General features: G+C 36.4%; 2 protein-coding genes and 1 long non-coding RNA gene across 5 annotated transcripts in view; 2 read left to right on the forward strand and 1 right to left on the reverse strand.

Moving 5' to 3' along the window:
- Window positions 1-27,980, reverse strand: part of tp53i13 (tumor protein p53 inducible protein 13) — a 732,349-nt gene that overhangs the window by 57,255 nt on the left and 647,114 nt on the right. The gene's annotated exons all lie outside the window — the stretch shown is intronic.
- tsr1 (TSR1 ribosome maturation factor) lies at window positions 1,347-22,369 on the forward strand. 3 transcript variants are annotated; one of them, XM_005157568.5, is made up of 15 exons: window positions 1,347-1,495; window positions 4,349-4,452; window positions 4,534-4,762; window positions 6,565-6,699; window positions 6,814-7,247; window positions 9,254-9,404; window positions 11,476-11,675; window positions 15,938-16,158; window positions 19,029-19,188; window positions 19,310-19,420; window positions 19,570-19,702; window positions 20,812-20,928; window positions 21,024-21,164; window positions 21,268-21,342; window positions 22,071-22,369. In XM_005157568.5, the coding sequence occupies exons 1-15, from the start codon at window positions 1,375-1,377 to the stop codon at window positions 22,247-22,249; spliced, it is 2,511 nt and encodes an 836-aa protein (XP_005157625.1). In that variant the 5' UTR covers window positions 1,347-1,374; the 3' UTR covers window positions 22,250-22,369. The 3 variants fall into 3 exon arrangements, 2 of the variants coding, with proteins under 2 accessions (XP_005157625.1, NP_001032447.2); NM_001037370.2 differs by having other exon boundaries at window positions 1,348-1,495; window positions 11,476-11,656; window positions 15,961-16,158; XR_012390377.1 differs by lacking the exons at window positions 19,029-19,188; window positions 19,310-19,420; window positions 19,570-19,702; ... (2 more) ...; window positions 21,268-21,342; window positions 22,071-22,369 and adding an exon at window positions 16,870-18,586 and having other exon boundaries at window positions 15,938-16,501.
- LOC141377849 (uncharacterized) lies at window positions 24,736-27,935 on the forward strand. The gene is made up of 2 exons (XR_012390874.1): window positions 24,736-27,602; window positions 27,764-27,935. It is a non-coding gene; the product is annotated as an uncharacterized lncRNA (long non-coding RNA).

The following is a 27,980-nucleotide window of genomic DNA, read 5'->3' on the forward strand; positions in this document are numbered from 1 at the left end:
TTCACTGCCTGTTCGATATACGATATGAAGTGGGTCTCAGATCGGACAAGAAGCGCTGCATTAATATTAATTTCCCCCACCATGTCTTTAAACTATGACCGTACAACGGTCTTTCATCTCTTTTTACACTTAAACAACTAAATGAATGCTTAAGTCTATTTAACAGAATGTATTGTAATTACATTACAACATCGATGCTGTAAAATTGAAAATAGTCACACTAAGCTTTCATTGTAAGTTTATAATTGGCTTTAAAACTCTAGCTTTCATAGAGCCCATTATTTTTAAGTAAAGTTTAAAAATTGACCAAGGATGCTTCAAGAAAAAGCACACCCATAGCGCACCTAAACTGCAATGCTACATGGGTTTATCAGTTTCCTTGCAGTTGTGAGACACCAACATATCTGGCCCAGTTCAGACCTAGTTCTGGTTTATTAACTTGAGTCTTGGCCCAGATATGGTCCATGATTGGTCCTTGTTGGAAGCCAAACTTGGTCCAGTCATGCCCCAAAATTCACTAAGGCATCTGGTCGAAGCAAATGCTAATGCTCTGGGGTACTGACCCTCGAGTAAATAGGGGTAAAAAATATGGAGGTCAGTAGTATAGTTACCAGCGAACAAACAATTTTCCTTTGTGCTCAACAGTAAAAAAGACTTTTGAAATGCTTTCACTTCTGTAAGTTCTGCTGAGTGTCATCTTTATAATGATCAACCAAAGTATACATAAATTAGCTACACTGTACTATTTATGGTTGGATAGTTAATTTTTAGTTCAGTTGTTAACTAAAAGTGTATTATATTTATTACTAAAATAGTAAAATGAAATAAACTCTGGCGACGTGGTGGCGCATTAGGTAGTGCTGTTGTCTCACAGCAAGAAGTTCGCTAGTTTGAACCTTGGCTGGGTCAGTTGGCATTTCTGTGTGGAGTTTGCATATTATCCCCACGTTCGCATGGGTTTCCTCTGGGTGCTCCAGTTTCCCCCACAAATCCAAAGACATCATGTGGTACAGGTAAATTGTGTAAGCTAAAATTATCAGTAGTGTATGCATGTGCATGAGGGTGTGTGAGTGTTTCCCAGTGGGGTGCAGCTGGAAGGACATCCGCTGTGTAAAACATGTGCTGAATAAGTTGCCGGTTCATTCCGTTGTGGCGACCCCAGATTAATAAAGGGAGTAAGCCAAAAAAAATGAATGAATGAATGAATGAATATAAACTGACCAGGGGACAGTATTATGTCTGTAATTATGGGAGGTCAATGCAGCTGAATAACCGTAGGCGGCGCCATTTATTCATCAGAGAAGAGTCTGCAGAAGGAAACTCACGCGCGCGAATATGACGTCATTAAAGTTTACATGTGCGGCATGACAGAAAATGGCTGCAGGAGGAGAGCAACAGCAGCAGACACACAGACCTGGAGTTTATAAACAGAAAAACAAGCAGCACAAGCATGGAAAACATCGAACTAAAGGCGAGATCGGCCGGGAGAACAAGGGTATGTTTAATGGGATTATTCATAAGTAATGTTACACGCGCTCGCACCGCCATGTGTGCAGCGACTCTCTGACTGAACACGTGTTTAAAGACCCGTGCAGTGAAATAAGACTTATGAAAGACTGTTAATATAATTATGTATTTGAGTCAGAAACGAATTGAGTTTATAAAAGTGTGTAACCACTTTCCGTTTGGACATACTTTTGAAATTGTGTAGTTTTTATGTGTAGTAATTATGTATTTTTTCTAATCTTAATTTTCACCAACAATTAAGGTTAAGTTGGCTTTATATGGCACATTGATTCATTTGTGAACAATGACAGCTTGTGGCACAGTCCCTATATTGTTAACCAAGTTAACTTGCTTTGAATACTCAGTTTGAAATCGCGTACAAGTGTGACTTCGACACAAACAATGTTGTAAACAATGTTGTACTTTGATAGTCATTGGCTGTTAATAGTTATAAGATAATAAGCAATTTGATAACAATGCTTCTCTAAAATTCTTTTATCAAGTAGTAACTCTGAAGGTTCAAATTTAAAACCAATTTTACCTCAATAGTCATGTCAGGGCTAACTTTCTTAAGAGAGCACTTTAAAAACATAGAAGTGAGCCGAAGTGCTGCACAGAAGGTATACAACACATCTATCTATCTATCTATCTATCTATCTATCTATCTATCTATCTATCTATCTATCTATCTATCTATCTATCTATCTATCTATCTATCTATCTATAAATATAACATAAACGTATATAAAAAATACAAGTACAAGATAAAATATAGTGAAACTACCTATATAATATAAAACCTATATAAATTAAAATAACCTGATTTTAAAGCTGATTGAAATGAGAACATGGAAGTGGCCTGTCTAATGGGCGGTGGCAAATCATTCCAAAGTCTTGGAACTACCACAGTAAAAGCACTATCCCCTCTAAGCTTACACTTTGTTTTTGGTACAATCAGGCGAAACTGATTAGCTGACCTGAGAGAATTATTGGACTTATAGGGGTGGATCAGCTCGGTGATATAAGGTGGGGCAAGTCTATTTAGAGATATACAATCAAAATAAAGAATCATAAACTGTATTCTAATATGAACTGGCAACTAATGAAGTGAAGCTAACATGGAGGAAATGTGGTCATATTTGCGTGTAACAGTTAGCAGGCGTGCTGCAGCATTTGCAAACAGGCAATAGCTGACCCACTACTCCACACATACAGTGCATTACAGTAATCTAACAGAGTGGTCACAAAGGCATGGATTTCTGTCTCAAATTGTTGTTTTGGTATATATTGCTTCATTTTTGTTAGTTATCTTAATTGAAAAAAGCTAGATTTAACTACCACTCTAATCTGATTGTCAAATTCCTACCCTAAATTTCTGACTATACCAACATCGTTGTTTAAATACTAGTATTGTGTTGTCTAAAATGAATACAAACATTTCTGTAAACATGGCATTGATATTTCATGCAAAAGTAAAAAATAGTTAAGTGACAACACATTTTACTACATTTGAAAGAAATGTAATCTGTAATGAATACATGATAAACAGAGTTCTACTCAAGATACATAACTATAAATTATAAACTTGTGCTCTGCGCTCGGCAGTCTTTGTGTGAACTACTGAACAACACATCAAAGAGGTTCGCTAAAGCGCCGCCGATGCCTCACAGACGGAATTCCAATATCTAGCATGCTGAATATTTCAGAGCAGTTGCCGAATCGACCCCATGTGAGTGTGCACAGGAGCTCAACAGAAACGTCTGTGATTGGCCAGAATGGGCTCGATGCACTCGCTTCCTTCTTCGTTAACAACTAGAATTTTGTTTGTTGAACTTAGAATTACCATACAGGTCATTCTCATATAAGATGTCATATTTATATTTAAAGCTTCTATTGAGATTTTAAAATTAAGCTTTGAATGTCTGTCATCATATTTTATGACACCATTACCCTAAAAATATGATCTTTTTTGGTAATGCAGCCTATATATGTAGTTGAGATACTAGAACACTCAAAGATCTGGGCCTCGCTTTCATTTTCACATTCTAACAGGAGCTATTTTGTGGCATAGAATAAGTTCTTTTGAAATTTCTATCTGAAGTAATATTATGTTTTTGCTATCAGAAAGTTATGTTTATGTTAGCAGGAAGTTGCTAGACAAAAATTGCATGCACGTTTAAAGTCACAGCTAAAAGTAGCAGACATGCATGCAAGTCATTTTGACCAAAGTAGAAATGCTCAGTTCTGTACTGTTTGTAATAATAATAAAAAATAATGTTAGAATTACACCGATATTTAGGAAACGTCAGGGTGTTATAGATATGTTAGTTTTATTTCAAAGAGTTATTCAGTTACAAAAAATTAAAACTCTTTGACTGCCATGGTAGTTCTAGTGTTAAAGCCACATCTCTTCACTTGAACCTTGCAGATGAAAGATTGATCTACTGATGCATTTGCTGACTGACGATGTTTTTAAATGCTCCCTTATACTTGAAATGCTGTCAGTGATGTAATCAGCACACAAGCAGCTAATAGTGTTCAGCTTTTTCTGACGACCCCTCCCTCAAAGTTTGATTGGCTGTGGTTTGGTTGCTTGACTGAGCTGTTGGTGAACTAGTTGTTGTCAGATCATGTAGTGTGACAATCCTCTTGTGGATCATTTACGTTATGTCCTGTAGTGTGAACACCACAGCAATTAAAGTACACAAAATCAAGTCATGTAGTGTAAACGGCACAGCGATCTGCTGATGTTTAATGTCATGTAGTGTAAACTAGGCTTAAAGATGTATTTATATACAACTAATGCACACATGACAATTGACTATTTTGTTTATCTAATTAGGTAGAGTTGCTATTGTGGCCCTCACCAAGAAACAGAGGAGAGAGATGAGGAAAAAGGACCGCAGGAACACGGCTAACCAGCTGCGTCGCAACAAAAAAGACTTGGTAGAGTAAAGCTATTCATATTCTACATGGCTAACCGACTGGATGTGATCTGACTAACCGTGTATGCGTTGTTGTTGACAGGTGCTGACGGAGAAGCGTAAACTGGGCAGCCGAGATGGACCTCCTCATCTGGTGGCAGTCATAGCACTTCATTCAAGAGTGGATGCTGGAGCTGTCACAAAGATGTTGAGAGGGGAAGGAGTTGGTGGAGTGGTGCGTGAAGATCAAGGAGTCACTGGGGCCAAGGACAGCTTTGGTCTTGTTCTTCCTCGCTTTAAGCAGAGATTCACTTTCTACAGGCCAGACACGGGTAATACTATGATAACAAAGCTGAATAAAACAGTAGTGCCGTTCAGTATTTTTGTAGACATTTTGAAGAAAGCACTTCTTCCGTTGCTCCAATTTGTGAATGATAGTATTCAAACGGAGCTCACAAATATATGAATGTAATCATATTTGATAAAACCATGAACCATATACAAATTAGTCTTTATAACATTAACTTATGAAACCTTATTATAAAGTGGGATCTTTTTTAAAAAAATTATTCAAATTGTCATGTTTCATATTATGATTTTGGTGTTTCAATGCTCATTTCTGCTTCTTTTTGACGAGGTAGTTCTTGGCTATTTTAGAAGATATGCAATAGTGGCCCCAGCCATATAACAGAAAATGTGGAAAAATGCAAAATTCTATCAATAACCGTGAAACACGCAAACGAGCTATGCTTAGGATTCAGAAACTGGTTGCTGGTTGCCAGTAACTCCTGCAGTTAGAATGTATTGAGAATGTTAATATATATGAGCAGAGCTCTTTCCTGTAATCAAAAAAAAAAAAAAAAAACGACACTTAATAAAGCATTTGTAGAAGATAATTGAATTGACGAAGGGTTATGACGATGACAGGTTTGTTTAAAGTACATTTGACATCAAACTGTAGGGATTGGTTTCCAGTTTAACCCAAAGTATGACCAGTCTGGTAGATGAAGAAAAGCCGGAGTCAGAGATTTAAATAAATAAATCAAGTTTACTGAAGATAGTTTGCAGTTTCATTCGCAGAAGCCAGGTTCAACACTCGCAATGAGTTCCTAGGCTGCTCTGCTTACAATCACCAATCAATAACAATTATACTCTCACATAACGTCATTAACTGCGTCACACATACAGGTGTTCTAACCTGATTGGTTAAAACAGATAGACTTGGAACATTTCCACGTGGGGTTTGTGCGTACAATTCTGAACAATATCTTAAGCATAAGCATCAGACATCCCTTAGACTGATTAGAGCAGGCTCCAGACCTGTAAAATGGATCAACAATCAAATAGAACACACACACTTAAAGTGTAATCTGTTTCTTATCCAAGGCTGAGTGTACTCTCAGTCGTCTTTATCGAAACTGGTTAAAAACTTGTACAATCTACATTCAGGCAGTTATATTCTTACTACACAAAGTCTATCTTGAATAAAAAGTAGAATCACTTTAAAAGATTTAACCGTAAAAATAGCAAAATCACTTTAGACATTTTAGACAGTATTAACTCACAGAAATAACAATAGAAACAGTTGATTCCAGTCCTCAGCCCTCAGTTCCACTCAAGGTCTCCATGACCTCTGACCTAGTTTGCTGGCTCCTGAAAATAGTTATAAAGAGATATAAAGGTATAAAGAAATGCACTGAACATTCTTATATTAAGCAATGTGTTAACTTATTCATTAATTAAAATCAATTTACAGTTAAATACTGGGAAACAGGATGATGAAAAGGATAAATGTTGGTCCATGATGAGATGGACTGGAAAGCAGAAATCCGAATCCTTCAAAAGACTACATGTATCTTGTTTTACAAGACTATAATTAGAATTATCAAGAGTCAGAGAACATCTAATTTTTTAATGCTGCTGTCAGAAAAAAGATGAATGAATAATCCTGTACAATACCGTGTATTTTTTAAAAACATTTAAGGCAAAGTAGTATACAATTCCATAAATTTAATTTTGCTATCAAATGCTATGCATATTTAACATGAGCCTTAGTCGATGGATATTTTAAGAGTGGCTTATAGTATTGCAAAAAAGACAATGAAAGTATGATTTTCATTTCTTTTCATTTTAGATGACTTGCATTCACTCCTGGATGTGGCAAAGATTGCAGACAGTTTGGTGTTTGTGCTGGATTCAAATGAAGGTTGGGATAGCTATGGAGAATACTGCCTGTCCTGTCTCTTTGCCCAGGGATTACCAAGTCATGGTGAGATTTAGAAACAGTTTGTTATATCCTTAAACAGTCATTATCTACAAATGTACATTTAGAAAGACACGACTGACCAATCATAATCAATTCATCTTCCTCTTCACCCTGCAGCACTGGTATGTCAGGGAGTGGCTGATCTAGCAGTGAAGAAGCGCACTGAGTCCCGACGAGCTCTCTCTCGTTTGGTAGAGTCTCGTTTCCCAGAAGCACGTCTCTTCCCTGTGGACTGTGATCAGGATGCCGTTTTGCTTCTACGGCACTTGTCAGCGCAAAAACAGAGGCGTCTGGGGTTCCGCTCTCGCCGCTCACACCTGCTGGCGCAGAGAGCCACATATGTCCCCAATAACAGCCAGAGCGGGACAGGGTTGGGGACTCTCTGTGTGTCAGGATATATTCGAGGCTGTCCTCTGCAAGTCAACCGGCTGGTGCACATCACAGGTCATGGAGACTTTCAGCTCAGCCAGATCGATGCTCCAGCAGACCCTCTGCCAATAGTTCTGTCAACATCTCGACCAGCAAAACCAGGACGAGATGTGGAGATGATGGTGAGCGGACTACTTTAACCTTTGAAGACTGCATTTTGTTTATTATACACATTTTGTGGAGGTTTACCTTCATGTGTTTTTTCGCCAGTGAAGGATTGTGCATGTTTGCATTTGATTATTGAAAGATTATGTCTTGAGCATCTGATATCTCCTCTGTGATTATGTCCTTTAAATATATAAAGGCTGGTTCTTTTACCGTCGATGAGGGACAATAGTAGTATTACAGATTTCAAAACAAATATTTTAATAGTTAAAAAAAACATAAGCTTGACATCAAAATATCCTATTATTGTCGTAACAAATAAATGATGCAGCCTGTTGTTTACAGCAAGCATCAAGAGTTCATTGAGATGTATTTGAGATTGTGTCCTCTGTCATGTCTTTTCGGGTGTTTTTTTCTCGTAAGGCAAGGCTTTCGAAAAGGATGACATGAGACTCTGCTGGGTAGCAGCGCTGGTTTACTAACCCTTGTTTAGGTCTGTAATTTCTTAGCATCTTCATAAGGGTGTTCTTGCTTTACATGGTGAAACAGGTTGTGGTGTTACCTGCTTTTGATGACACAATTCGTCTGCTCAGTTTGCGGTGCACTTTACTCTGTTTTGTTTCAGATAGCAAAAAAACTAAGTAGCTCATGAAGTCTAGTGACGTTTCTTGTCAACAGTGTCTGTGATTCTGACCTTTTTTACCTTATTTCTTTCTTACTCATTTAAGTGCAACTAACACTGTATGGCTGTGAACTTGTACGGCGTGCAGCAGTCGGAAGGGCAGGCTGCAAAATTCTTGCGCAACGTTACGCATAGTGCGTAAATATTATCGAGCAATTATCGAACTGTCATTATTGTTTTATCGAAAATTTTTATATCGTGATAATTATCGATGTCGAATTATCGCCCAGCCCTATATTCAAGATATGAAAGTATATTTGAAGCATTAAATGTCACACTGATTATTTACCTACATCTTGCTATAGTAGTAAACTCTGGAATTCTGGTAAAAATAAATAAATGGATAAATAAATAAAGGATGGTCAGTTGAGAAAAGCCTTGTTTTTTTGCCATACAAGTGGGTGCTTCTGTAAAGATGTGATGTCTTTCAAAGTGTATTATTATTCATATCAATATTTGAAACCCTATACTGTCTTAATTTAAGTGCTTGGTTATTGCTGATTTTAAAGGTTTAATGATCAAGATTAAAATTTTATTTACTGTCACTACAAAAACTTTCTGTTGGAAAATCATACTTTTTATCATTTAAAAGTAAAATGTACATTTTAGCTTAATTTAAAAGAGACCAGAAATTAAAATGTATTCACTAGTTACTCTCCCTCAACTTGTTCTAAACCTGTTGAGTTTCTAACAAAAAAAGATATTTTGAAGAATGTTGGAAACTTTGGTAACCAATAATGTCCTGCAAGAATACAAATATTACACAATGCAGTGATTATCCATTTCCAATATTCTTCAGAATATCTGCTTTTGTGATTTTAGGGTGATTTATTTATACCTTAAGTCAGGGGTGTCAAAACTCGGACCTGGAGGGCTGGTGTCCTGCTGAGTTACATCCAACTTGCTTCAACGCACCTGCCAGAATGTTTCTAGTATCTGTAGTAAGAGCTTGATTAGCTGCTTCAGGTGTGTTTAATTAGGGTTGGAGGTAAACTCTCCAGGAAACCGGCCCTCAAGGACTGAGATTGGACACCCCTGCCTTAAGGCATCGTAAGGCCAGAAGTTTGCTGAGGCCCCCTAGTGGACTCCAGTCCCCTGGTTGAGAACCACTGAATAATAACAACTGTTAGAAAAACTCAGTTTAACTGAATTAAAAGTAATTTGTATTAGTTGGCTGTGATTATATCCTTTCATGTGGGATTTTTGCTTTCTATTTGGGCAGATTATTTGAGGATAGTGGAATTGTTCCTGTGTCACAATTGATTGTTTTAGCAGTAATTTTTTATGGCATTAATTAGTCTATTTATTAAGATTAAGTTTTTCCTATTATGTGTCCTGAAGGACGGTGGAGATGGAGAGGTGAATGGGGATGTTCGGGTGTTGATGAAAGCAGACCCTGCTCAGAGAGAGAGCCTACAGGCAGAGGCAGAAGTCGACCCCATGGAGGGAGAGCAGACGTGGCCCACAGAAGCAGAGCTGGAGGAGGCTGAAGGTGCGTATTAACGGGACATAATATTTTAAACATGCTTCTGTTAATTAATTTAAAACTCAAATTCATGATTATTTTGATCATACTTGTAATCACGATTATTCAAAGCAATTATCAGCTAAAGTCAAAGTTATTCACTCTACTGTAATTATTTTTTATATTTAAATATTTCCTAAATGATGTTTAACAGAGGAATTTTTCACAGTATTTCCTATAATATTTGTTCTTTTTAAGAAAGGCTTATTGTTTTATTTCGGCTAGAATGAAAGCAGGTTAGAATATTTTAAAACCAATTTTAATATTATTAGCCTCCTTAAGCAATATATATTTTTGATTGTCAGCAGAAGAAACTATTGTTATATAATGACTTTCCTAATTACACTAATTAAGCCTTTGAATGTCACTTTAAGCTGAATACTAGTATCTTGAAAAATATCTAGTAAAATATGATGTACTGTCATCATAGCAAAGATAAAAGAAATCAGTTATTAGAAATGAGTTATTAAATCTGTTGTTTAAAGTGTGCTTTAAGCATCTTCACTGTAAAAAAATCTGATATGTTTTCTCTTTCACGTGTCTTAATTCTCAACTTTTTTGTTTATTACACAAATGACGGTGAATATGAATAATCACTAAACATCACGCTCTGACACATCTGACTGCATTTATTTGACCATTAAAGCGCTCTCATTTAGATGGCGTTAGATGTGTTTGCTCTGCTCGTCTCCGAGCCTGTCTGAGGCTAAGCATGGTGCGAACACACACCAACATGCGCTTTTTTCATGCTTTTTAAAAAATATGAAATTCGAACGTACATCAATGATGCGCATCCCATGCTGCAAACGTTACATTACAGTACATACTTTGTCTTAAACTGAGCTTTGCAGAGCAACACTGAAAAAGGGGCAGTATATGATGGAATAATCGTTTAATAATCTATATTAATGGTTTTTCATAATCGTTAGAAGTCAAAATCGAAACCGGGTTTTCGATTAATTGCACAGCCCTAACTCAAATAGAAATATTAAAATGAAAAACAAAAATCTAAAAAAAAGTTTAAATGTAAGTTTAAAAATTAGTTTAAACAGTAACCCAAGTATAAAAAAGAAAAATATTTAAAGTTGTAACTCAGAAATTGGATGTAAATAAATAAAGCGATAAAAAATATAATATTCACTTAAAAATGTAAACAAAGTGTAACTAAAGTGAACTAAAATCAAGTGAAAACATATAAAAGCATTTTAAAAAACAAAAGCATATAAAAGTGCAATTACAACAATGCTTTACACTGACCGTCAAGTTAAAGTGATATTTCTCCAAAAATAAAAATTACCCTATTATAAACTCTGCCTTATTTGGTTTTAAACTTTTCATCAGTTTCTTGCTTCTGTTGAACACTAAAGAAGATAATTATGGAAGTCAATAGGTGCCAGGAACCAGCATTTTTCACAATTTTTTCTCAAAGCTCAAATATATCTTGAACAAGTGAAGAGTGAGTAAATGATTGGAGGATTTTCATTTTTGGGTGAACAATACCTTTAATCAAACACGCAGTGCTCTGTGGGGGCTGCCAACAGATGTGAATATATGGGATCTGAGATACTGTAATCAACCGCTGGCATTAGTGAGAAGTTAATGTTAGTCAAAGAGTGGCTTCATCGTTCTGATTTCTGTCTGCCCACATACATGCATACACTTGATATCATCAAGCTTGTTTGATTCATACATTGACAAATGTTCTTAATATAACCTATTAATCACTCCAGTAAACGTATATGAACACTTTATCCATCACAGTATTTGATTTTTATCTCAAGAAAGCTCAAAACAGAGAGAGATCTTCTTACAGCAATACTAATCTTGAGGTTTGCTTAAGTTTTTTATTTCAAGAAGCTGCGCAAGAAACTCTGCCAGTGACCTAAATGGAGCTAGAAAAATGAGTAATTAATAGTGAATAACACTCAAACCCTGTTTACACTTGGATGCATTTGCAGAAAATGGATGGTAATACTAGGTGGAAACAGGGCCTGATAATGTACAAGCTGTAATAATGTGCTTTTTAATTTCTATTCAGAGGCCAGTAAGAAGAGGAGAGTGATGAAGGTACCGAAGGGGACATCCGACTATCAGGCCACATGGATTATTGATGAAAATGCTGAGGAGGAAGGGGATGGTGGTGATGATGGGGATGATGATGATGACAGCTGTGATGATGATGATGATGATGATGATGAGATGATGGACGATGAAATGGATGGAGATAATGAATCTCAGGTAAGATTTTATTACTTTATTATTATTTCTATTATTCTATTATTTTGACACAGGTAGTCATGGGTTCTTGATAAAGCATTTCCTTCCCTTTTCCCTCAACAGAAAGACATTTTTAATAAAGCATATTGTAAACATCGTCTTGTTGGTTTTCTGTGGAGAAGAGCAATAATTGCACTATATTAGTCCATTGACCTTATTTATTGCGTACAACCGGGCACAGCCATTTGAATTTCTTTGGCCCAAGACTTCAGGTCTCATTCACTTCCATTCCTTTTTAATGTTGAAAACAACTTGTTACCCTGCTTGATGTTGCAAACTGATATCATCTTATTATATTATTCTGCTTTGTCTGTATAGTCATGGACACTTGTTTATAGGGCAAGTAGTTTGACTGTTTTCTGCTGTTTATTGTTCCTAGTCATTTCTCCTAAAGGAAACTAAATCGAAATGAGCGCACTTACACATTTTAGAATAAGGTCAATTAGTATTTATTAATTTACTTATTCTGTTAGTGATGTGTTTGTTCGGAAAAGGAAATTTAATGAATTATATTTCAACAACAAACAAGAGTAGAATCTGTTTCTTTTGATTTAGATGGTAGTGTGAAACTTGCTTTACATATGATTTATGTTTTCCCAAAACATTTGTAATTGAGTAGTTGATTATTCTATGTAAAAATATTTAGCAGTTAATTATTATAGGTTGCAATCTAGGGTTTATTGTAGTCTTTAATATTAAAAGTGCTTTAACAATTAAGTGCTTTGGAATATGCATTTTTTTATTCCATGTTTGACAATCTCAAAACACGAAGAGCAGGACGTAGTGTAGCTCCTCTCCTTTAAAAAAAAAAGCCAATTGGGTTTTGTTTTATCATTGCGCTGCAAGTGAGAATGTTTGAGGTCAAGCACATCAAATGAAAATCAAATGAGAAGAGTCTTTAAGGGGGCGGATACTAGATACTAGAAACACTAGAGAGCATTTGATTGGTCAAGATTTGATGGGAAACTGAAGTATGAGGTGACGTGAATAAAACCGTTTTTTCGTTTGGGCAGAAGTGACAAACTACAAGCTTTACATGTTTATATTAGTTTTATATCTTCTAAACGCAAATTTTTTCACTGTTTTGAAGCACTAAATAAAACTAACAATACTGATACTAACATTTAAATAAACTGCATTTAAATTTCACGTGACCTTTAATAAAAACACACTAAAACGCAATAAAAAAAGCATATTTAGTTCGGGTTTTTAGCATCTTTGCCTAAAAATGGTGGCCTTAATGTTTGAAAGAAATTTAGACACTAAATATTTCTTGCAATTTTATTTCGATATGAATAAAATTTAGATTGTGTTATTTTAAATACATTTTTTTGTTTTTACATTTTGCTGTACAGCAGTACGGAGACCTGGAAGGGACGTGATGGTGGGGAAAAAAATGTGTGAAAGAAAAAAAAACTGGCTGAGAGTTATAGGAAAATATATTTAAAAAATTTTTTCGTTCCCTCGCAAAGATGTTTTGCGTTATCTTGCTGTTCGTCGATCATCGCCCTTCATATGCAACCTCTGAATCAGCGAATGCATATACAAGCGCTGACTGATGGATGCGCTCCATATGATAAACTGATTTTGTACACACCATTTAAAGAGGCGCTAAAGTGCAGAACTCTTTGGGATTCGATTGTGTATAATATGTAAACTTGTCTGTCCTGCATGTTTTATTTTAAACACAACTACAGGGTTCATACGGTCATGGAAAACCTGGGAATATCTTGGAATTTTGACATGGCATTTTCCAGGCCTGGTAAAGTTTTGGAAAATCAGAAAAACTCACAAAGTTTTGGAAAAGTTATGGAAAACTGATATCTGTACTTGAATATCGATTAGTTGTCTTGACTGCTTTTCTGTCCTTGACCAATTACATGCTTTCACATTAGTGCAGTGTAGGCATTATTAAAATTCATTTTACATAGATATAAATTGGGCATCATGGTGGCGCAGTGGGTATCGCTGCAAAGCAAGAAGGACGCTGGTTCGAGTTTTAGCTGGGTCGGTTGGCATTTTGTGTGGAGTTTGCATGTTCTTCCCGTGTTCGTGTGGGTTTCCTTAAGGTGCTTCGTTTTCCCTCACAGTCCAAAGACACGCTGTAGGGAAATTTTATAAGCTAAAATTGTCTGTAGTGTATGTGTGTGATTGAGTGTGTATGGGTGTTTCCCAGTGATGGGTTGCAGCTGGAAGGGCTATTGGCGGTTTATTTTGCTGTGGTGGCCCCAGATTAATAAAGGGACTAAGCCGAAAAGAAAATGAATGAATAATTATAAATTGTAACTAAATAGAGTGTTGGCTGTTTTACCATATGCTGTAATAAATTTTAACATGTATTGTTTTTTACCACGCATATGTAGACATTGTATGAAACATTAGGTCAGGAACTTAAAAGTATTAAAAATCATGTAAAAGTCATGGAATTTAAGTAGTTAAAATGTTTATGAACCCTGCAACTAATTCGAATCGAATGCTTTTAGATCTGTGCTTTCATAAAGAGACACCTCTGTTATCAAAAACAAAACGAGAGATGCATTTGCTGCTCTTCACTTGTTTGATAACAGAGATGTCACTTTAAATTGCATGTACAGAAGCTGATTTGGGATCAGTTTATCACACGGAGTGCCTCTGTTAGTGCTTATGCAACCTCTGAATCAGCGAATACATGTGTATATAAAAGGCGATGATCGACAAATAGCTTTGATGAATAGAAAGTGAATTAAGACATTCGTCCATTCATTTTCTTTTCGGCTTAGTCCATTTATTAGTCAGGGGTTGCCACAGCAGAATGAACCGCCAACTTATTCAGCACATGTTTTACCCAGTGGATACCCTTCCAGCCGCAATCCAACACTGAGAAACACACATACACTCACATTCACACACATATTCTAGGGCCAATTTAGCTTATTCAATTCACCTATGCCACATGTCCTCGGACTGTGAGGTACACCGGAGCACTTGCTTGCTTCCTCCTGTGAGGTGATCGTGCTACCCACTGCACCCCGTGATGCAGAATGAAGACATTTTTATATTAATTTCAACATGGTTTCAAGATTAAAAACATGGGGAAATACTTAATGATAGGATGAGAAAAGGATAGAATGTTAAATTATGAGATAATCCCAGCGAAACGGAAGTGTATGAACAGGAATTGTTTATGGAACAGCATCTTTTCAAGGGGACGCAAAAACGTAAAAATATTTATTTTTCCTATCACTCTTTTTTTTTTCTCTCATCCAGTTTTTCCCTTCATCACGTCTCTTCTGGGTCTCCGTACAGCAGAAATATATTTGAAAAATAAACAGCAAAAATTAACAATGATAAATTATTAATAATCTATATAGCCACTTTTAATGAGGGGGGTGTGTTTCTTTTGTTCTTATCTGATCACATGCATGATTGTGTATGTTTGTTTTGATTCTGTATACAGTTACACTTTACATCCTGATAAGCAAAAAGAGCTTTTGTTTATCCCTTGCTATGGCAACCCGAGAGGTGGCAGCAGACCCATTCAATCAGGAGTGATCTTGGCAGAAGCGAGTAAAGCCCAAGTCTATCCAGCTGCCCGAGTGATTGAAGGTCTAAATAAAGTCGGAGGGATGAGATGGAGGGTGGGCACGATGTGGGAGGACCAGTGCATACGTGACTGCGCGCTGCATGGTGGAGAGGCACTGTTTGTTTTCTCAATGTCTGCTGCTTGGCCTTAGTGCCAGGCATCCCAACGCAACAATAGTGTTTGGAGAGGGAGTCCCGAGAGAAGCCTTCAGTCTTCCTGCTCTTTGGACACAACTTCCTGTCGAGACTAGCGGAGGGGGCGGTCATTTATTTATACCAGCTGGGCTTGAAAGAACAAGGGGAAGCTTGACATGTATGGAAGCTCTGGTCCATTTATTTTCTTTAATCATAATTAGCATGCGTTTGATGTCTTGGGGCGCACCAAAGGAGACTTTTCAATGCAACATGTTAACAATAGGGAAGTGGTACTACAGATGATTACGGAGATTATTTTTATTACTGCACCTGCCATTGTTCTGCAGGTTGACCCCACAGGGGGGTTACGGCACCCCAGCGCTATGTCTTGTCTTTTTCCCCATTTCAGCCACTCTTGCTGTCTGTTTAGTGGACTTCAAAGAAGTGGAGGGCTTTGTTTGGGTTTGCTAGACCTTATGTGGATGTATGTCTAGAGAGATGTTTTTACATGCTTCTCTTCCTCTAAGGATGCCGGCTCTGAATGTGCTTCTGAAGGAGATGATGACGATGAGGAAGAAGAAGAAGAGGAGATCAGTTCCACCGGACGCACTGGAGCCGATCAGAAGTATGACGAAGGCATGAACGAAAGCGAGGAGGGAGAAGGGTTGAGGAGATACAGAGAGGCACGTGCCAATGAGATGTTCCCTGATGAAGTTGACACTCCCCTTGATGTCCCATCCAGGACACGGTAAGATACGGAACGGGACCAGCAATGTTAAATTTTCAAGGATTTTTCTAATTTTAAGTTACATTCTGAGTCGTTTTGTTTGGTTCATGAATCACAAAAAAATATCTCAAAACATCTCTTTGGCCCTCACAATAACACCAGTGTAGATGCAGGAATCCTAAAGGTAATTTCAATACCTTTTAAAGACTTTTTAAAGACCTTCTCAGAATATTTTAAGACCTTATCGCCGCTTCAAGTTCAAATCAATATCAAACCTGTAACTTAATAAACCGTTGTAGTTAAATCAATGGAGTACAACCATGCAACAGAACTCAGATAAGCTCAGAAGAAACAAAGCTTTAGGGTCCCACTTTATATTAAGTGGCCTTAACTAATATGTACTTACACATGAATTAATAGTTTGTTACAATGTACTTATTGTGTAAATACATGTATTTACTGTGTACTTATGCTTGATTAAATACATGTATGTATTTTTGTAATTTTTTTATAATTACATTTGTGAATAAACTGTTGACCATCCCTTACACCTTAACCCACCCTTAAACCTACCCATGCCACCAAACCTGTCCATAACCCAACCTCTATCCCAACTCAAATGCACCCCGTTTTCTCAAATACATTATAAACACAGTAAGTACATTGTATTTATTTTTTGATGTAAGTACATAGTAGTTAAGGACACTTAATATAAAGTGGGACCAGCTTTAGAAAATAAATACACGTTTAGTTTCAGTGACAGGCTTCATCCACTGTTTAAACTCATCTTTCTCCAATCAGGAGAACGCAATATTGCATTTTCCCATTTAGCCGTCTGTTTCGTTGTATGGTTTCAATACATGTGGAAAGCGTTACATCACCTTCTCGCGTTTGCCGCAAATTATGTGAAATCACCTGGATGGAGGAGCTTGGCCGGATGTGCTTCGGCCTTAACCAATCGCGTGTATTGAGCACGCTGTTGTTAATAATAGGAGGAAAATAAATATATTTATGCTTTTTTTGGAGTCAAACACTTTGGACAATGTTTGAACAAAATTTAAGACTTCATAAAAAATGTGATTGAGACTGTGTAATACCTTTTAGGGCCTTAATTTTCTTATAATTAATTTATCAACTTTTAATACTTTTTAAGACCCCGTAGACCCCCTGAAGATGCATTTTTGGTCATCTGATGACTAGTGAACCATGCTAAAAACAAGTTTAAGTTCAGAACAGTTTTGAGTTTGTTTGCTTTTGACCACTTCAATATACATACTTTATTGCACTTACAGTATAAGCAATCTCCTCTCTGCCTACTGGCCTAATTCTTAAGCAACACATGATATTTTTGAATACAGTCTGCTAGCTGAATTGGATTTAAACTTTACTCTCTGAATTAAGTTTGGTTTAAAGCCTCATACCAGTTGTGATTCTTATACAAACCAACAGTTTTATGCAGTTTTTTGGCCTTCACACCAAAAACGAAAGCTGCTGATTTATGCAGTTTATTTCACAATTCTAGAATAAAGTGTCAATTCTTACACCACGTATTTATAGGAGTGGACAAAAGGGAGGGATTAAAACATAAGCCATCTCCTTGGTCTACTTGTGATCTTAATACTTTGAGTAAACAGGGGCTTTCCTTTTAATAAAATTTTGTAATGGCCATTAGAGATCAGTAGATGTTAACATTATCGGTCACACTTTACAATAAGGTTTATTAGTTAATGTTAATTAATGCATTTACTAACATGAACAAACAATAAACCATACATTTACTACTGTATTTGTTCATCTTAGTTAATGTTAGTTAATGAAAATACAGTTGTTCATTGTTAGCTCATGTTAACTCTTGGTGGATTAACTAATGTTAACAAGCATGCACTTGGATGTTAATAATGCATTAGTAAATGTTCAATTATGATTAATAAATGCTGTACATGAGTTGTTCATGATTAGTTCATGTTAGTAAATGCATTATCTAATGAACCTTATTGTAAAGTGTTACCACATTATCTATGTTTCCATCCTAAAATGTGAATTAACTTTATGCGCAAAACTGGATTATCACATAAAAAACGTGCGAATGAAGCAGCGTCTCCATTCAACAAGTCAAAGAGGTCAAAATCATCCCTTCCTGATTAACTGGCTCTAAATATCAACAGTAAAAACGGAATTGATTTTGAGACATGTGTTAGGAGAAGGTATGCGATTTTTATTTATTTATTTTTTTTATTTTTTATTAAAAAATGACTTGCATCTCAAAAGAAAAATGCAAACATGCAGTGATCGTGCTGTGGCGTTTAAAGGTGTAGGACGCAGAGCACAATTACTATTACCAGTTCTGGAGGTAATTTATAATATAATAACACTAATGCTGAAATGGAACAATTTTATATTGACTGATTTATTAACTTTTTATCAAGAAACACCAAAAAATGTAAGCTTTAAAAAAAACAAAACTTTACGTTATCTTTGTTTTGCTCACCAAAGTTGCATTTATTTAATTAAAAACACTGTAAAATGCCAATTATGTAAAATATTATGACAATGTAAAACATCTTTAGCACTATAATATTACATTTTGAAACATTTCACAGCATTCACCAAAGTTTATATGTTGTCCACCTTAGTTTTTCTCGAGAAACATTTTTCAGTGTTTTTTTATTTTTATTTTGTATTTTATTTTGTTTATTTTTTTTAAAATAAATCCAAAACTTGCAAATATTTGAAATGTTTTCCTAACTTTTATAAATGCCTGGACTCTCACTTCTGATTAATTGAATGCAATCTTGTTAAATAAAAATAATTTTTTTTCTTTCTTTAATGAATAAAGTAGATCTTTTCACAGTAGTTCCTTTTCAGCTGACTGGTCTGTTATGCGTATTCAGGTTTCAGAGGTACAGAGGTCTGAAGAGTTTTCGCTCCTCTCCATGGGACCCGCTAGAGAATCTGCCTTCAAACTACTCGCGCATTTTCCAGTTCCAAAACTTTGAACGCATGCGGCGCCGAATACTAGCAGATGCTGCTAATGAGGAAGACGGAGCAATGGTTTGTATTAGAGGGAGAGGGAGTGAAAAATAGTTCTTAAAATTGTCTTAGTTAATAGCCCTGAGTCTTTGGTGTTTTATTGTTTTCTCAATTAATTGATTTTTTTAAATTATTTTCTCAGGTGGGCTGGTATGTGACACTTCATATAGTTGACGTTCCTCCCTCAGTTATGGAGAGTTTTCAGACTGGTAAACCATTAGTTCTGGTGTCCCTGCTGCCACATGAACAGAAGGTAATTGCCACTTGGAGGATTCTCAATCACCTTAATGTCTAAAAAGGACATGTATTGTAGTGATGTTTGAGTATTTATATATTAGTGCTGCTCTGTTTAAATGCATTCATTTAGAAATAATATAATTAGGAATAATTGTCTCTTTGCAGATGTCAGTTATGAATGTGTTGGTGCGGCAGCATCCCAGTAACACCGAACCCATCAAGTCTAAAGAAGAGCTGGTGTTTCAGTGTGGATTCAGACGCTTCAGAGCTTCAGCCATCTTCTCTCAGCACACTACTGGTAATAAGAGACTATGAAGGCGAACATGTTCTTGAGACGTCCTTTATAAAGTGCATTATTACCTGCCCACATTTACAACACTGGTACTAGTATTTATCTCTGGACCACAACATTTACAGGGTTAGTTCACCCAAAAAGGATTTTTTTTATTCTTAAGTGATTCCAAAGCTTTGAGTCTTTTGTTGAACACAAAAGAAGATATTTTGAAGAAAGCTAAAACCTGTAACCATTGACTTTCCTCCTATGGAAAGTTACAGATTTACAACATATTTTTAAAAATACCTTATTTTGTATAGAACAGAAGAAAGAAACTCATAAATGTTTGAAACAAGGATAGGGTGAGTGAATGATAACAGAATTTTCATTTTTGCGTCAACTATCTCTTTAAGTTGCATGGGTACATTTTTGGCAATAGCCAGAAAAACATTGTATGGGTCTTAATTATCAATTCAAATTATTTCTTTTATGTCAAAAATCATTGGATTATTAAAAGGACAGTTCCCTTTATAACACCAGGGTGGTAAATAATGGCACAATCAAAACATTTTATTTATGAGCAATATCACACGATAAGCAGTGCAATGTGGCTTTATATCGGCACTGGTTGGCGTTGGATTGCGGTGCCTTAGTGTCCCACCAGTGACGATATACACCCACATTGCACTGCTACGAGTGTGATATTGCGTTTATACAACAGTTCGATGGCATAATCGTGTATATAAAAAAGAAAATCAAACACTGAGAGTCTCAAAACCTTGAAACTGCATAGTTAGAATCTTAACAACTACATTCTCGACAAAAAAGCCTCAAAAGTACATTATGTTGTCCAACAGCATTAATATTTATCAAACTGTAGTGTCCTTTACTTGTTGCTGTATGTGGGTGTAGTATTACACAAGGGTGAAGGGTGAAGAGGCTGGACGAATGCTGTTACTAGCAGAGTATCGCATGGCTACCAGCCAATCAGATTCAAGAACCAGACAGAACTGTTGCATACAATAAAATAATTAATATATATTTTTTAACTTTTAAGTTTTTTTTAAGTCTTTTAATAATATATTTTATGTAATTTAATCAACCTATCATTGATATTAAATGTGTGTTCTCAGGTGATAAACACAAGCTGGAGCGGTTTCTTCGCCCTGATGCCCCTACAATCATGTCTTTCTATGCCCCTATTACCTTCCCCACCGCTGGAGTCTTGGTCTTCAAACAAAGAGACAATGGTGAAGAGAATCAGACAAAACATTCTGATACATATATTATAAAAAAAGTATATTTTTTTAAAGTTATTTTATTATTATTTTTACCTGTGCCACAGGTATGCAGGATCTGGTGGCCACCGGTAGTCTTCTGAGCTGTGATCCTCGGCGTGTGGTGTTGAAGAGGATTGTGTTGAGTGGACACCCTTTCAAAATCAATCGGCGCTCAGCTGTGGTTCGCTACATGTTCTTCAACAGAGGTGAGAAAGAAGGCACTAGACAGATTGTTCACATTCAGATGGAAAAATAAGTGTTGAGTGAATGAGGAAATTTCACATTGATTGAGTCCAATCTCTTTTGCAGATGATATTCTGTGGTTTAAGCCAGTAGAACTACGTACAAAGTGGGGCCGACGAGGACACATCAAGGAAGCTTTGGGTAATAAAAACATATTTTTAATAATTTAATCTTTTAGTGTAAATACTTTTTGCCTGATTATGATGATGATTAAATTGGTATAATTAATAAAAAACTGGAGTATGAAATGGTATTCATTGTAATAATTATAAAATAATTATAAACATAATTTAGTGAAAGTAGTATTATAAAATGAAAATTATTTTAAATAAATATTAAATTTTTTTTATGTTTGTAATTTGAATTGTATTATAATTATGTATATGTACATATGAATTAAACAATTAACTACATAAAAATAAAGTAAATATACTTAATGAATGTTAATATTAATTAATTAGAATTATAAAAGTGATAATAAAAGTATATAAAAAGTATATATTTTTTATTTGTAAATAAAATAAACTATTAATTGTAGTAATATTATTGGTAGCAACATAGCAAATAAATTAGCAGTAAAAACACTAGCAATAACTTATAATTTAAACAAGTTTTATATTTCAATTCAACCCAATATTAATAATAATAATAATAATATTTTATATCATACCTATTCATAAGCAATTCTGCACTATGTACATGATAATCAGTCCTGTTTGTAAATAATATTGATTGAATGAATAAAAGCAGTTGCAACACAAGCACTAGCTGGTGTAGTTTATTTTCAGGATAGAACAGGGAAAATTTCTTGAAATTGAGTATACTCTGACTTGCGTTTGTTGACTCGCTTTTATCCATGCTCTTTGCAGGCACTCATGGCCACATGAAGTGTGTGTTCGACAGCCAGCTGCGCTCTCAGGACACTGTGCTGATGAACCTCTATAAGAGGGTTTATCCTCACTGGACGTACGACCCCTACGTTCCTGTCCCTCTGCCCTGGGTCAAGAGAGAAGAGCCGCCAGCGCTGGCTGACATAGACATGGAGTAAAGGCAGGAAGTCATGAACTGAATGCAATAGAAACACAACATGACACCAACTGCTTGTGTCACAGGATATACACACATTAATTCTCAATCTCTATACCATTAAATGTCTACGTTTAATTCCTCTGCTTGTTTAAATTTGTCTCATTGAGTGGCAAAGTTTTGTTTAATTAAATCCCTCAATGACCACTAGATGGCAAAAATGTATTGAAGTAAAACTGGATAAAGCATTACATCAAATGTTGACTGAAACGCAGTTCTGAGACCATCAAACAAGTTTGGGATGTTTTCAACCGATGTCACTGCAAACATAATGCTGCTGATTGTTATTTACAGCCTCGGATTGACAAATTAACCCATAAAATAATTTCTCAGACACACAAAATGCTTGCCAGCCACTAAATGCATCTTTTGGACTGATTCAGAGTAGCAAAAAAAGTAGTGTGAACTAAACTAAATTCCAGCCTAAACCCAAAGTGAGCACGTCTCGTGTTTTTATGAGAAAAGCCGCATCTAAACTCTCATTGTAAATACTGTCATTGCAATCTTTTATTTCTTATCATTTAGCTCAAACCAAACCTCACGATGGAATATTATCGCCCTCAAGTATGTCCTCAACAACAACTGCAGGCCTGACTGTCCTCTGGCTGCCATCGTGAAGAAGAGCAGTGAGCAGCCATTAGTGTGAATGCACTGCGACCATGATTTATGCTGCCATTCTGCCGTATGCAGATGATGGCGCAGATGTGTGTTTGTGTGTGTGTGTGTGTGTTATTCTCCTTCATTCCTGCAGACTCTTCCACCACTCCCTCTCCCCGGTGGATCCCTGACCTGAAGCCCCCTTTTCACCACCATCTACACTCTCTCTCACACAGAGAGCGTGACCCTCCGTTGTTTTCTTGCCGGATCCCCAAATGTTTTCCAGTTCCCTTTCTCTCTCTCTGCTCCCTCCCCGCGCTCTTCTGAGAAACAATGATTTATGAATTGTAATATTTATCATAAAACAGAGCTCTTGCATGCTTGCAGCTACATGATTCATCCCCAGGTTCTGTTGGGACTGCACCACAGACGCATGCCAATATGTCTGGGAAAAGAGAAGGTGAAGCTTTGGGCTCAGAAAACACGACTGCATCCAAGAATCGGGGTATCAAAAGTTCAATACGTACATTTTTATCCCGCGCAGTGAATTTGATTACGGTGGAAAAAGTCAAATAATGATAAAACAATCGCGCTAGAGTAATACTTCTTTATTGCCTAGGGGTGCACTCGAAGCTCTGGACGGTTAAGTCGAGGCACTCCATTTATTTTCTGCTTCATTTTTTAAGCCGTGGTGCACCGGGGGCATTGAGCGGGGATGTGTTAAACACATCTTGTTTAAAGCTGAATGGGGTGTGGTGTGCCTGGCCAAATGTTCATGATCGAGAGAGGAAATCTAATCCTCCCACGCTGGAGATTGTCCTTAAAGGAATATCAAGGGTTCAATACGAGTTAAGCTCCATTGACAGCATTTGTGGAATAAGGTTGATTACCACAGAAACTAATTTTGACTCGTCGCTTGCTGTTTATTTCGTAAAGGGGAACAAAAAAATCTGGGTTAAAGTAAGCAAATGCGGCCAATCGGTAATTGTTAAAATATTTAATAGTTTAGTCACAAAGCTTACACAATGTGCATTAGGGTGATTTAAGTGTGAATCTGGTACAAATGTTTTCAGTGTAAAGTTATATGCTCTTTTATACCTCCTATGCCATAGCAATGTAATGTAAACCCTAAAACGACCTTAAAAATGTAAAAAACGGCCCCATTTGCTTCCACTGTAAGTGCCTCATCGTAATATTGATTTATACACACAGAAATGTGAAGCTTATAATTTTATAAAAGCATGTATATTAATTGTTCTCATCATTTTTAAGGATTTAGTTCCATCGTCATGGCAGTTTCTGTCTTTAAATCTACCAAAAATTGGCCCTACTTAATGCAAGTGCCTCATTTTTAAGGCTGTAGTATGGATTGTGTTGCATTGTAATTGCTATTTCTGCATTTATGTCTTCCAAAAACTGGCAATATTTCCTTCCACCTTGGCTTACAGTTTTAAAATAGCACATATTAGTTCTTATAAGTTTTTTCAGGGGCTTCGTTATATTCTCTAAGCAATTTTTGTGCTGATATCATAGAAAAATGGGTTACAATTACCTTCAGTTAAAAGATTTAATCACATAATTATGAAACTTCTACTGTTATAAGAGCAATTTTGTAATATTTTAAATCTCGAGCTGAAAAATTGCACTTATGGCAATTCCTGCATTTCAATCTACCAAAAATCCTTGCTAATTACTTCTGGTGTAAAAGCATTGGCATAACATTGATTAAAACTCGTAAGGTTTTAACCCTAATGATTTTATAAGCACAAAGTTAATCTTTTTAGTTATTTAAGGACTTTGTTTTCCACTAAATATGTTAATTCTTATTTTTGAAATCATGAATTGATTAACATATGAATTGGTAATAGTCATATGCCATAAACTTTATTATATATAATATTTTATTATTTTTTTAAGAAAACAAGACCTAAGCAGTTATTTGTGGTAGTAATCATGTGCAGTGACCCTTGAATTTTGCCTTAAAATCATGCATGGAATGCAACTGTCAACTTTTCCTGCTACTCGAACTCCTCCGCTTACCAGAAACATCCGCTCGAGATTAACGTGGAAATGTTGAATTGCGACTCTGCTGATGGAAAGCGAAATGTTTGTGACAGTTAGGGACAAACTACATGGAGGTATATTGGACAGCGCTCAGATGAGCATGTGATTGGTTTCGACCACAGTCAGAAGGAGTTAACGCTGGTGGCTTGAGGCCGCTTGGACCAGGAATGTCCTGTGGTTCCCAGTTCACTGCCACCACACACAGCTGGATCCCACTGAAGACATAATGGGCGAAAGATTTTTTTTTTTTCCATTGGAAGAGGAGAGAGAATAGAAAAACATAAGAGTGAGATGGATTGCAGGGAGGAAGAGATAAGGGCAGAACCACTGAGTGTTTAAATTGAATGTAAAACAGAGATTGTGCAGGAGTATAATTTAAGTGCCGCTCAGTTGGGAAAACAAGAATAAGCAAATATGTTTGAGAGGGGGATGGAGGGGTGTGAGAAGGAGATGGAGAGCAAGAGTGGCTGGCGTTTATGGATAGCAGATGTGGCGCTGTGGGATTTTGGCAGGGGCCAATGGTGCCTGCACTGGCTGGGTGGCACCGGGGTGAGAGCGAGGTCAATACACCGCAGCACACAGCCCATAAAACACCGCAAGAGAGAGACACATACACACACACACACACACACACACACACACGCCAGCCTGGGACAACGATACGGCACTTACAAAGCACACTCAGAGCCCTTCAAAACTACTAAAGCAACAGCTTCAGATAACAGCAATAAAAAAATAAAGAAATCACAATCAATCAACTAAAGTTGAAGTCAATCCAATCATATTTACATGCAATTTCTGTGCAAACAAACATTATAGCTGCGTCTAGAATGCACTTAGTATTTGAAGTGCTTGCTTTCTGACCTGTAAAAATGCAGGTGTCGTGAAGGCAGAAACAAACATTTTATATGCCTTATATGCATTTCATAGCCTTTTGGTGCATATGTTTAGAAATATTTTGTAAATAGCCACGTCTGTTAAACGTTTAGTTCCAGCCCAACTCATACACATACACACTTACTGGATCTTTAGTTTTCGAACAGGCCTGAAGAACTTAACTAGTTTGATCAGGTGTGTTTAATTACAATTGTAGCTGAACTGTTGGGGCTGAGGGCCTCCAGGACAGGGGTCTGACCTGTGATTTCAGCCACAGTTTGGCCATCTGAGAAAAATTTTGGAAATCCTAAAAGATTCCTTTAATCCTAGGCTAAAATCTGAGCTTTGATCATTGGTTAAGATGTTCACCAACAGCTCATTAATGCCTGATGCAATCAGATATTACCTCCAATGAAATTGAGACAATAAAAATCAGTCCAAGGCACTCCAAAAATTTGGAAAAAAATATTAAAAAGCTTTTATTGACATGGCTATTCCTTAAACCTGTGCCTCAGCATTACGGCAAACAATAGCCTTCATCAGTAAAGACTGATTTTTGCTGTTTATTCTGATGAATCCCTAACCCAAAGAGCACTGACATTATTTAAGCTACCCCTGAGCACTTTTTGTTTGATTTTGAAATTGAGACGGTGTCTGAAGATTTCACACACTTTCCTGCAGTGTGACTTCTTACAACGAGCTTAAGAGCAAGAACAATAAGAGCTCTGAACCTGATGACACAATCAGCCTGACAACTTCAGACCACCATGGGCAAATGTAGAAACTGTTTTTTTCCTGGTTTTATTTACAAGGTCATACGTAAAATTAACGCTACAGATTTTTTTGCTGTGAGGTATCATTTCAGAATGCGGGTTACTGAACGTATCATTAATTGATGATGTCATAGACTAGATTAGTTGCATGTCTAGTTAGCGGTTCAGTCTGACCTAATGACAACACAGATCTTACAGCATGACATGGGGATCATGCTCAGAGTCTGACAAGCTGCAATCATAAAATATTATTAAAAATCGCACCATGTGAGCCAGGCTTTACACCTATTTGAATTGATTCTAACACAGGGTTGTTCGGTTCTGCTTTTGAATTGCCACTGTCCTCATAGTTTAGCTCTTACTCTAATCAAACAACTGAACCAGCTAATCATGGTCTTATTAGCCATACGAGAAACTTCTAACCAGCGGGCTGAGGTAAGTTGGAACTAAACTCTACAGAAATATAGATACTGCTGTCCTAAAAGTAGAAAAACGTCATTTTTAAAGCATATTTCAGGAGTGAGGTGTCATGAAACGCCATATAAAAACTTTGATAAAAACACTGATTAAATCAATATTAGAGAATGCTTTCATATATCTTCCAGTTATTTGTGTTAATGTGACACCAGATAGTAAAATCTGACAAACACTAATAATCTGACAGACTAAAGCTATGGTCACACTGCACTTTTCATGCCATTGACTTCCATTTATATCTGTGTGAATGCATTAAACTGGAAACTGGAAAATCTAAATGTGACACATCTGTACAGAATTTAAAAATATGGAGCGATCATTTGTTTTATCAATCTCATCTTGTTTTATCCTGGCCCATTTCATAGCACCATCCGACAGAATTGGTGATGGCTTAACTTTCAATGGTTTTGTAGGAAGGTGAACTGTCCTGAACTGACTGAAACCCTCTGACAGCAAGTTGTCCAGATGAAGGCCAAAGGGATGAAAACCTGTTCAAACATCGCCAAAGAAGCTGGTCGTTCCAAATCTGTGATTTCTTCATTCAGGTTCAAGAGTTATGAAAACAGAAATGTCTTTCCTATTTAGTGTTGAAAAGTGTAGAGATCTGTCTCTTTACAGAGTTTTCATCTCTTAAAAGTCAAAACTGTGCAGAGACTGACCCTTTCATTGTTCAACACTGAAAAGGCAAGATATTTCTGTTTTCATAACTTTCTCTTCGCTCTTGAGTTTGTAAAGACCAAACTTTCATCAGAGGAAAGAATCAAGAGGCTGGAATAAGTTCTGCTGAGCAGCATGTTGTATGGACAGAAAACTGGTCCAAACTTTACATGAATTATGACAGCATGTTTAAATTATTTAAAGAGGCAAAAAAAAAAACCCAGAAAATCTGTATTAATATGTCACTGT

Source organism: Danio rerio, chromosome 15 (assembly GCF_049306965.1).
Source record: "Danio rerio strain Tuebingen ecotype United States chromosome 15, GRCz12tu, whole genome shotgun sequence".
NCBI classification, from domain to species: Eukaryota; Metazoa; Chordata; class Actinopteri; order Cypriniformes; family Danionidae; genus Danio; species Danio rerio.